General features: G+C 37.5%; 1 protein-coding gene across 2 annotated transcripts in view; it reads right to left on the reverse strand.

Moving 5' to 3' along the window:
- Positions 1 to 12,781, reverse strand: part of RALGAPB (Ral GTPase activating protein non-catalytic subunit beta) — a 3,411,848-nt gene that overhangs the window by 1,392,901 nt on the left and 2,006,166 nt on the right. For both annotated transcript variants that reach the window (XM_044090192.1, XM_044090191.1), the window contains exon 16: positions 6,694 to 6,827. In XM_044090192.1, the coding sequence (XP_043946127.1) occupies positions 6,694 to 6,827 (134 nt within the window). The remainder of the gene's footprint in view (positions 1 to 6,693; positions 6,828 to 12,781) is intronic.

Consider the following 12,781-nt stretch of genomic DNA (forward strand, 5'->3'; position numbering starts at 1 on the left):
TCATCTAAAGATAAAAAAAACTTAAAATATCTATGAACTTATGGTTTTAGTTATGTTACAACTGAATAATACAGTTATAATTTATGCATTATGTACTCACTCTCCTGGAAAAAGGAAACGAGTATGTTTGCCATGAACTAAACCCAAGTTTCACTTCTGAAAGCCACACTATGGGTTTTGTATTAATGTTGTTCATAAAATATTGTTAGTTTCAGCTCCTTATACATTCTGCCCTAAAAAATGTGCCTCTTTCTACAGACTACTCCTGCTAAAACCAGGGGTATTCTCCTCTCCCCACACACATTCACAGTGTCCCTAACAAAGCAAATCAACAGCTAGATGTTTTCAAATACAGTCTGCCTTCTCCATACACCCAAAAAAAAAAAAATTAGGACTAGGCACTCTTCTGATACCTGCCTATTACCAAGTTAATGCAATTCTGACTATAGTGAAGCAATTATGCTTGTTTTGTTTGTTTCATAAAAGCATATTTATACATAACTCCACACCATTCAAGTCAGGTCAGCAATAAACTGTATTTAAAACACGCACGCACGCACACACACACACACACACACACAGTGCCTTTTCCACCCCGAAGATAACCTCTTGCCGAGTGGGTATACTTCTGATGTCTGAATGTGTTCAGGTCAAAATAATTCTGGCCATAGTAATGCATTTCAGCTTGTTTCAACACACAGACACAAACTAGTTCTGATGTTTGAATGTGTTCAGGTCAAAAACATTCTGGACATAGTAATGCATTTCAGCTTGTTTCAACACACAGACATACACAAACTAGCTCAACTAGCAATTGCTTTCATACTCCCCATCATTCTCCCCAAAAATGCAATGTTCTGCTTGGGTATACCTTTGATGTATTCAAAAACAACTGCTAACCTATCTCCTGCAGAAAGAACTCCTATACCCTATACAACATGGCTTCTGTCCTTCCCAGAGTACTAACACTGCACTTCTAGCCTTTATAGATACTACAAATAAAGCTAGACATAAAGGCAAACTAGTTGTCTACTTATTTCTAGACTTGTCTAAAACCTTCAACACAATTTGTCATAGCAAACTTCTACTTCAAATGTCCTCATTAGGTCTACCTCAATCCACTCATCTACAGTTCAAAAGCTACTTGCCCAATAGTTAATGGTCAGTAAAACAGCACTCCACCTTTCTCCATACCTCCCAGTCACCACAGGTATACCACAAGGCTCTTATCCTCGGTCCCCTTCTCTTTAGTATTCTCACCAACACCCTCCACACATCCACACAACAGGCCTCGCTAATACAATACGCAGATGACTTCCCACTCATAAGCGCATCAGACAGCCTAGCACATCTCAAAAAAATCTCAAGAAGCTTTAACAGCCACTGAAACATGAGCCTGTAACTCTCAACCCCCCAAAGAAACTACTACTTTTCCCCCAATACCTCTCTTATGAAAAAAATAATAAAAATAAACTTCTTTCTTAATAATTAAAACGAAACTTGCCACCACTTATCTCTCTTCGCCTCACTATTTTATGGTGTTCCCACCCTTACTAAACATTATGTATCACAGAAAGCAAAACATGAACAATGCTATAATAAAGTGGCTAATAAATTTGTAGCAAATACTCTTTTCAGAACCCACCACTGTATAGCACTAAAAAGTCTACATTAGTTAGAATGACCCCTTCAACTAACATACACACAGCTGCTTACTACCTACAAAAATTATCCAGCATCCTTCTGCTTGTACAGCACTAAACAACATTCTACACAACCATGTTCCCAGTCAGTCATTATGATTCAATGGCCAAAAACTCTTCTCTGTCCACAAACCTATCAAATCTGCTGGAAATGGTCTATAGTCAGACAATGTTGTTAAGGCCTGGAAGTCCTTACCTGTATCCATCAAGTCAACACTATTCTCCAGTACTTTAAAACCATTCTGAAAGAATTTATAGCCAAAATGTGGTTCTCTTCTTGTTCATTCCTAGGTTAAATTATATCCCTGAATATGGACAAGTACCCATTAATACCTTATACCGCCTTACTCCTACTTCTTCACTCACTTCCTTACTACAATCAGTTTCTCTCCCATGACTCTATCCAAACATAACACTTTTTTCCCCTCTCACTTCATATTGCAATTCCTATTTGCATTATAGTAACTTAATTTCAATAAACTAGCTAAAATTTCTCTAAATATTAAATCGTTGTCATACAATTTGAATCTATTCTTAAATATTTTCATATTATGTCTAATTTAGTACTGTAGATGTTTTTGTATTATTTTTTTGAAGACTGTAGAACTATTTTTAAAATGCTTTTGTAATATTAAAAGTTAACGGTGTCACTGGTTACCTGCAACGCACTTGTTAGCTGATTGTTAAATAATGACTCTGTATAAGTAAAATAAGTGGTGAGTTGGGTGAGAAAATATCTTCCTTAAAACAGGTCAGCAGCTTCAATAAATCCAAATCAGACGAGATAATAGGCACACAAAACCCAAAGGTCAAACCACAACTGGAAAAAAGCGCTTATCCTCGTTTTTCCTATAATAAACTGTCTGTTTATTATCTCGTCTGATTTGGATTTATTGAAGCTGCTGATCTGTTTTAAGGAAGATATTTTCTCACCCAACTCACCACTTGTTTTACTTATACAGAGTCATGCTTTTGTAATATGTTGGAGCACTGGAACTCAGCTACATATCATTATGAATATGTAGTCATAAATGACAAAATTCAGCATAAAATAAGGTCTTAAGTATTTGTTTTAGTCATTTTCTTTTGTACATAGTTATTTAGGTTGAAGCCCTGGAGATGTACCTTTAAGAATGTTCCATATTGATTTTTTGGCGCCAATTTGCACATATAAAATGGAGTTAATACTGTTCCTATTGGTTCTGATGAAATCTGAGTTCCTCAGATGAAAGCGCTTAACCAGGAGTTCGTTTTTATGTGTGGATTTTATTTGTGAAATAATAAACCAGTGTTTTACCAACAAGAAGTGACTGTGTAACTGATTTGGAGTCCTGCTCGAGCCGAGAATTGGTTGCTGCTATTTTTTCCAGACGAGATAATAAACAGACAGTTTATTATAGGAAAAACGAGGATAAGCGCTTTCACTAGGTGTAGCTTCTTCAGATCCAAGACAATTTTTCAAAAATCCACATACTTTAAATACTTAAAAACCAAACAAACTAATTAAAAACAATTACTCAATAATTAATTATTCAATTAACTATTTTAAAGCTGTAGTAGGACTGAACTGCAAACGCAGAAAATAATCGTAACATCACAATGCATGTTCTATTAATATTTATATAACATTTATATAGAGTAGTATAAAGATAATATAACTGTCTTAAGTGCACTAATTCATAGGCATTTTTGAATGCATATCTAACAGCAAAAATAAAAAACATGAAAGATAAAAAAGCACAAACACATATGTCTTGAAAAATTTATTACTATGCTGGATGGTAACTATGCTAGATAGTAACTAAATGTATCAGTAATATTAGTATTAATTATGTGCTAGTTTAATAATAAATATGTATAAAAACTATGTGCCTGTATGTATTTACATTATATATGTACATGTGTAATGATGATCAATGTGCATATATATGTGAATAGTATGTGTAATGTGAAATTCTGAATGTATATTGTGTGAGTATATGTGTAAAAATGATGAGTAAACTAATGAATGGATGTTTAAATTATGTGATAATTAATATGAAAGTTAATGAATAAATGTATGAATAAATATAATATATATATATATATATATATATATATATATATAATAAATATATGTATATAATAAATATAAATATAAATGTATGTGTGTAATGTAATAGAAATAAAATAATATAATATAATATATGAATATAAATTGTCCAAGTGGATCTTTTATCAAAACTGTATGTATATCTCTATGTGTAATGCAACTCTAAAATTAATCATAATAATGATATTAAAAATTTAAAAAGATTTATATATCCATATTTTTAAAAATATATATAATAAGTATATCAACAATTTAATTAAAAATGGATATGTCTGCGTTTTTTAAGGTGAGGTTTGATGGATGCTCTGTCATTTAGGCCATGACCTTTATCTGCTTTCTCTGTCTTCAGTGTGATTTACAGTGTCCCCTCCTCTTTGGCTCACAGTGATTTTCTCCAAAACCCTAAAAGTAAATGTATGTTCTGGGTTAGTTTGTATGACATGCTTTGCTAATGCATTTTGTGTATTAGCCTTTCTTATATTGTAGCAATGTTCTCTTATCCTATCACGTAAAAACCTGTTGGTTTTACCAACATAAAAACAAGAACATGACTTGCATACAGCCAAATATATGACATTTGGAGTCATACAATCTGCATCAACTTGAGTGGGAAATTCCCTATATGTATCTGGGTGTATAAAAATTATGTTGGGGTCTATCAATGAGCAGAAATTACAATGTCCACACGGTTTGGTATAATGTTGATTTGTGGAAGCTGTATCTGCATTGTGATGTTACGATTATTTTCTGAGTTTGCAGTTCAGTCCTATTACAGCTTTAAAATAGTTAATTGAATAATTAATTGAGTAATTGTTTTTAATTAGTTTGTTTGGTTTTTAAGTATTTAAAGTATGTGGATTTTTGAAAAATTGTCTTGGATCTGAAGAAGCTACACCTAGTGTTTTCCTAACTGTCTGTTTCTTTGTCGAACTGTCTGATTATTTATTTAGAGCTGATCTTATTGAAGCTGCTGATCTGTTTAAGGAAGATGTTTTTCTCACAACTCTATACTTTGTTTTGCTTATGTTATATGTTTATGTTAATTTACTGAACTCAGCTGAAAATGTCTACCTACCTGAAGTTTTGTTTCCTGGGATTCAAATGTCAATAAATAAATACAACACACACATTGTTGTTGTTGTATTCTTTGGCTTTTTCGGTTAGGCAGGCAATTTTTTTATTACTGAAGTTGCCAACCCTGACGCACAACCTTCAACGAAGGTACGCCCATTCACGCAGGTCTCCACACAGAAGACGCACTAGCTGAGAATCGAACAGGACGTCTTACTGTGAGGCGACAATGCTACCGCAGCACCACCACCGCAATCTGAACACAATCATGTGAAAAAAATTAATGCCTACATTAATGTATTTCAACATATTCTCCCCCAAATTATGTACGGTTCCTTGCTTATTTGCCATATCAATAACATTTTAACTTTCAGGAAGTAATTAAAATGTACCTTTGTTTCAAACAGAGCCTGTTTATCCACCTCCTTTATAACAGGCACTTTCCAACCATGTATACCTCTGATGTTTGAATGAAAACTTTTGCCTCCAGCCAAGAGCACTTTTCCCTGACTCCCTAACTATAGACGAGAAAAAAATTATTTACAGACTGTATGCCATTATCAATGCCCACAGGTTTATAGTTTATCTGGTATTACTACAGTATTTTCAGACCAATCTGCAAATGAAAACAGGCCCTAAATAGAAGATCATCTGCTTTCAAGTACCAGTGTGCACTTAAATTGCGTTACAGCAATTTGTGTCAGTACTTACTTCACCCAGTGAAAAAGGTCGGGGATTAGCAGCTACTGCTTACAAAACTGTAGACTACCTTAAGCTATGTCCATCACATCAAAATAGTATGTCTCCTTTCAATGCCAACAAAATCTTTTCATGTGAATATGATGTTCATTATATATTTTACTCAATCTCATTATCTAGCCATAAAGGGCCATTGTGCTGACATGCACCATAATCTTTGTAAATAAAATAAACTCAATACCAATCCTAAATAAGTTACACAAATCTTTGCACATTACATCATTAATCTTTACAATATCTAGGCCACAAAACTGCAAAGAAACTATTTCTTGATGCATTTGTATTGAAACTTTATATGTTTCTATATATATAATATTGCCCTGTATACTTTTTGAATGTGTACACAACATTCTTAATCTCTGGAAAATCATATAGGCCACAGAACTGTAAAAAATGGTGTACTGTAACTTTGAACGTTGCTGTAATAATTATGTATTGTATTGGATGTGTAATTGGAGTTTTTCTCCTCAGACATCTACTGGGTTCTATGGGTTCTTGACCCAGTGGACTTTCCCAGTCAACAAATGTCAATAAATAAATACTGTGCAACAGTAAGGGAAGTGAAACAACACACTGTACTAACAGATAGATAAGCCTAAACTGCCTAAAGATGGCAGAGCTACTATCACATTTTTATTTTTAAACTGTGGTTTCTATAATTTTAGAATTAAAAATGGCCTACAGAAAAACTGAGTTAATTCACCACCTAATATTCTGGTATTGTATTTGAAGCCTAGATAACCAGACACAGACACCAACACCCACAGACAGTAAAGAATCTACATGTTTCTGACCTAAATTTATGGATTCCTCTGAAAAGCAATCTTCCCACACTGAGCACACAATAATACCTATAATATCTCAGCTACCACTATTTGATTTCACAACATGGTTATCCATTCCTCATTGTCTTGGGGAGCACAGAGACAGAGAGACAGCCTTCACCAATGGTACGAAAATATCATCCAAAACTCCACGACAGACACACAAATTTCATTAATGGCACGTAAATATCATTGAGACTCAGGCAGACACATAATAAAATAAATATCTTAGTTTTTCCTTTACCTTAGCTAGTCCAGAAAGTAACTCCAGTGCTGCTAGGGAAATGCTCATGTCTTGTCTCCATTGTGAATTGAGTCTCTGCGTCACCAGAAGGATGCTGCGAACTAGCAGTCCCAGTGCCGTATCTGTATGAAGAGCTAGGATGTAACCCCAATAGCACAGCACAAGAAAGGAAAACAACTGTGTGTTAGTAACCACAAGCAAAGCAGTCCAAATGGGCCCAGGCAACTACAGCTAATATCAGCACACAAGCAGTAGAAAGTTATCATAATATATATTCTATATGTAAGTTGCTTAAAAGAGAGATGCATGTAAAATCGTGCCTTTAAGTACAGAATAACATAACCAAATCTAGCTCTGAAAAAGTACTAAATTAAATCAGGTAAAATTATCAGCTGCAAAAAAAAAAAAAAAAAAAAGGGAAAATGATTACTATCACGTACTGCTGTAATAACATTACTAATTATTTTGCTTCAGCATCTGCCAAATTGAGGACTGCCTACGTAAAAAGACTTCAGAATCAGGTGAAATACAACTCCATATTTACTGGTACCAGTAATCAGTTTTCAAATTTCTCTCACTTAAGTCACAAACATTCTGTAACACGAAACCTGTTCCTCAAACAAAATGACACAAGGAAACAACTACTAATGAGGTCATAACCAGACTTTATCCTTTTGTCTCTAGGTCTGCTACCTCTCAGGGAACTACAAGACCTGCAGGAGTGTGCTAGAACAGCAAGCTCCTCTAAAACAGCATATGATGTCAAGTGCATGGCACAGCAACCTCAGAAACATGCTATCAGAAATAAAAAGGAATTTTTCATCTCTACAGCATTTCTGTCACACAGACTCTTGTGGACACACCCTAGAAGGCATGCAACCAAGTGCCACAGTTAAATTTGTCTGATCTGGAAGGCGCACACACAAAAAAATTAAATCCTTGAGCAAAGGTGGGTAGGTCTTAGCTCAGAGTTTTTGACTGGTGCGAGCTTGGAAACAGCCATATCGGTTCTTAGGATGGTACCAAAGTCTTAACGGTAATGAATAAATAAAGATTTACATCATCAGATGTAAGATTTACTCTGTATAATGTACCTAGTTTTTGATTACTTTTTTAACCATGTGTGACGTGGTGGGGTTAAATTTACAAGTCATGTATAATAGCACCCAGGAACTGTCTGGTTTACTTGTTTTACAACAGTGTTACTCATGCAGACAATAGTGAATAGTGTAATTTTTGGCAGAGATGTGTTTTGGGGTGAAGAACAGCATTTTTTTTTTAAGCAGCATTTGCAAATTAGTCATGTCTTAATGACAAGAACTGCTGTGTAGAGAGAGAGATGGCAGAGACTATTAAGGTAAAGTATTATTGCATTGTTTAGCCTGTTTCAACAAAAAAATACATACTATTCTTGTTTGCACGTTTCCCACCTTTTCTAGCCAGTCCATATACCAGGCCTTGCTTGTCTCAGGACTTTATTTTCTGTGCTCAGAGCTATCCAGACCTTGCTGTGCCAGAGGGAAGTCCTACTGCCTACCAGTGGGACTGGTGAGCATTGTACTGCCTATCTAACGCTAGAGGAGTGGTTTCCAGCTCTGAAATTGTAATTTTATTAGCCTTTTAGGGCTGATTTCTATCCCTTTCAACTTTCTGGCTTAACAACGTGTGTGTTTGCACATTTTTCACATCGTGCAGCACTACGAGGTCAGGTTTGACCATAAGCAAATCACCCTTGACATCCACATCCCACTCCCACCCCCCAGTAAGGAAACCTCCTTAAAAAACTTCTCCAAAGCCAACTTCATGCTACTGAAGTCGGAAGTGAAACTTCACAACACCCACGCAGACGGGTTCTGGAAGTTCGACTGCAGAATCCTACACTAAGGCACTGTACGAGCACATCCACTCATGCATGAATCGTGCCATCCCAAATAGAACCAAGATACTCTTCTCCAAAAAAAGGAAGCCAATCTGGTGGTCCCCTGCTATAAACAAACTATACAAGAGAAGGAAGAAACTGTTGCAGAAAAGAGGAAAATCCCAGGATGCAAAAAACTCCCTCACCAGCCTCAGTAAGAAGTTGAGATCCCTCATAAAATCCTCAAAAGCTAGTTACGAAAATAAAATTACCAAAGATTCCAAAGACAACCACAAGGCATTCTATAGTTATGTCAAGAATCTGAATGGCAATGCTCAGATCTGCTCTGAGCTACAACAGAATGGCATTAAATATACTGATTCCAAGGATATTGCCAATATCCTGGCAGATCGATTTAGTGCCAACTTCACTCCCCCTCTCACCCCCTAAAGGGCCCATCTCAATACCAAAAGATTGCCAAATTCCGATAATCACAGCCACACAGGTAGAAACAGCACTCTCCAAAGCTAAGAATACAACATCCATGGGACCAGATGACATCCCAGGCTGTGTACTACATGAACTACAAAATGAACTAGCACCCCACCTAAGTGTCATGTTTAATCATAGCCTCACCTCAGGCTTCGTGCCCACTGAGTAGCGCACAGCTACAGTTATCCCGCTCCAGAAGGGAGGATCCGCCTTGGATCCCGGGAACTACCGTCCCATCAGTCTGACAAGCCTGATCTGCAAAGGCATGGAATGCATTATCATGGAATTTCTAAACAAAGACATTGGCAACCTCCAGACACTGGACCCCACCCAGTTTGGGTTTGTGAAGGGCCGATCATGTCTCCTGAATCTGACTGACTTCTTTGAATCAGTCTCCAGAGCTGTGGATGAGGGTAAGGCGGTCCACACAGCCTATCTGGACTTCGCCAAGGCCTTCGACACCATCCCCCACTCTGGAATCATAGATAAACTTACTAAGCTGGGCATAAATCCCTACGTCACTCGACGGGTTGCCAACTGGCTTACTGACAGAACCCAGACTGTAAAGGTAGCAGACTCTAAATCCAGCTCCAGACAAGTGGAGTACCTCAGGGTTCAGTCCTGGGACCACTCTTGTGTGGCATCTACTTCTCTGAAGTACAGGCCAACACTAAGTGACTATGGCTAACAAAGTTTGCAGGTGACTGCAAACTGGGAGCCATTATTGAATCCCCAAATGATGTGGATATTCTACAAAAGAGCCTTACAGAAACAGATGCCTGGTGCCAGAGCCATGGGCTCAAGCTTAATGCCAAGAAATGTATAGTTATCCCCTTTGGAAAAAAACATGTACCCATGAACTACCACATAGGTGGCAGGACACTAAACATCGAAAGTGTGATGACAGACTTAGGGACACAAGTGGACAGTGGTCTCACTTTTGATAACCACATCGCCACAACAGTCAGGAAATCCTTCTACGTGGCACACTTCATCACTAAGGGCTTTTCATCCAGAAAAAAGGAGGTCATTGTCCCACTGTACTCATCCCTCATTAGACCCATTATAGAGTATAATGCCCCATTTGGTATGTACCTCACAAGACATCTGCAACAGCTGGAAAGGCCACAGAAATACCTCACTAAAAGAATCACAGGCCTAAAGCAGACGCCATATGCTGACTGTCTAAAAAAACTCCAGCTATACTCTGTGGCATATTGTCTACTCAGAGGTGATCTCTGCTTAACATACAAGGCCATGTCAAACCCTGAGCTGTTGGACATGCTCCACTTTAAGAAATCCCAATCCCTCAGAGCCACACGCTCCAGGGATCTAAACCTTATCATCACAATGAACAAAACATGCTGGAGGAATAGGTTCCTGACCCAGAGACTCTCCATACTCTGGAATAGACTGCCCATACATGTCAAGCAGAGCGCCTCTTTAGCCCTCTTCAAAAGGAACCTTGATGATTGGATGGGAGATAGAACATTCACCCTGGGGATCATGTCAGTCGCCCTGCTAGACAGGGGCCCAGAGAAGTAAATATTGTGGGAAAAAATTTCCAGGGAATTGTTATGGCTAGGCTTGCATAAGCCTTAGGGCCAACAGCCTAGTACCAACCTATGAACCTATAAACAGCATATTGAAATAGGACATAATGTTTTTCTTCTAGCATTGTAGAGGTCATTGATAAATATTTTGAAAAGTATGTGGCCTGCTATAGATCACTGTGAGACACCAATAGTTACTGGCAAAAAGGTAAAATAAATTATTTTTCCATTTCACTGCTTACAGTCTGTTTGAGAGGTTGCTATGGAATCACTGCAGTTAAGACTTTATGAGCCCTAAGGATGAGAGTTTATCTCAGGGTTTCTGGTGACAGGCAGTATCAAAAAGCTTTTGAGAAGTCTTGGAAGATAGTGGTGACTAGGCTTCCAACATTTCTTTTGGTATTGGTAATACTAACAAAATTCAGCAAAGTAGAAGCTGTGCTAAGAAGAGGAGAGAAGCCACACTGAGTTGAAGACAGAAGCCGGTCATTTATTAGATATTTGATAAGCTGTTTATGAAAACATTTTTCTAATATTTTTAATAGGGAATCTGTTTGTAGTTTGAAGATTTGTACTGATTCTACCCGTGAGCAGTGGAATAATGAATGATCTTTCCACTGCGAGGAGACATTACTTTCAGATATGGATTACTTTTTCAGAAATGGAATTGGGTATGCAACAGCCTAAGCTACTATTTTAATACATTAGCCAGGCAGATTTGTCAGAGGCAGTTGTAGCTGGCTTTAGTTTGAGTTATTTCTGATGGTATCTGTGGGATGTGGCTGGGAAGAGAAATGTTGGAGGTTATTTGATTGAGTAGGGCCTGCAAACGTTTGATCAGTCACCTGGTTGTCTAACGACTGCACTGTCTGTATGAAGTTGGTATTGAATTGGCTGTTTATGGTATCATTTTGTTTCTGCATGTTTGGTGTTGGCTGTGTATTTCCCCTGGATTTGACAGTTTATTGACTGAGGTCCAGAACAGTTTTGGATTATTAGTGCATTATGTTTTGAATGTATGAGTTGTAGATTTTCTTACCTTTGGTGACAAGTTGTTTTGTTAGCTGTCTGTATGTTAGTAAAGTATGAGGTGTTTTATTTTTTATCCATACATTCTTATGCTTGGTCTCTATGTTTAATAGTTGTTTCTTGTTTATTTACTAAGGAATGCCATGGGGCAGAGTTGGCTTGACCCTTTTTATTCTCTGGGGGTGGGGGTGGGGGGGCTTGTGTGTTCAGAACACCTAGGAAGATTCTGTTGAACTCATACACAGCGTCATCTATGGGGAGAGTCTTTAGTGGCTCTCCCAATTAAGGAGATGTGGAATATTAATAACTGCATCTTTATGAAAAGTGGTAGTGTTTCTACCCACGTTGTAATTTTGGAGTTGTTGTTTTGGTAATCTACTGTGTAGACTTGTAGGTGATGACATAGGCTGCCTGATAAAATCTCATCCCATGGAACTGTAAGTGGAGAGGATGTTAGGATCCAGTCGAGGACTGACTGGTTATGGCTTTGTCATATCTAACTGGTGTGGTTAAAACTGGATGGACTTGTACAGCTATATATTACTGGTTGGATTTTCAGACTGTATAGTTTGCCTATCTACAATGGTTTCATTAGGGATTCTTGAGGAGTCCAAGCAAAGAATATCTTCCAGTTTCTTAGTATTATTAACACCTGAAGTATGCATTATAACTATGAGTGTAACTGTTTTGCGAGTGCTTAGTTTTACAATGGTTACAGTGAATACACACTCTAACATCTGCATTTATGGTAAGTGTACACAACTGTACTATGTTCTTCATGTTTCAATGATGCAGTCATCACCTGTGGGAGAACTCCCAAAGCTGAGGAGAGGGGTGGACGGATAGGTTACAGTCCTAGGCATTGGTCAGCAAGCCCTGCAGAAAGTACAGTTGTGTACACTTACCATAAATGTAGATGTTTAAGTGTATTCATTGATGCAGTCATTACATTTAAGGTAATCTGCTGGCAGGTTGCCCTCAGTCGGCCTGATTAACAAAGTCTTCGGTCCTGCGTTGGTTGCTGTCCCTTCTTCCATGACGTCAGGTTGTCAGGGGTATAAAACATGCAGCCAACGTCATTACATTAGTTTTTCTTGCCCCAGATGTCAGGTGCCCCCCAAATGGGGAGCAATATATATATATATATATATATATA

This window comes from Protopterus annectens, chromosome 12.part0 (genome assembly GCF_019279795.1).
Source record: "Protopterus annectens isolate FY-2018-M chromosome 12.part0, PAN1.0, whole genome shotgun sequence".
NCBI lineage: Eukaryota > Metazoa > Chordata > Ceratodontiformes > Protopteridae > Protopterus > Protopterus annectens.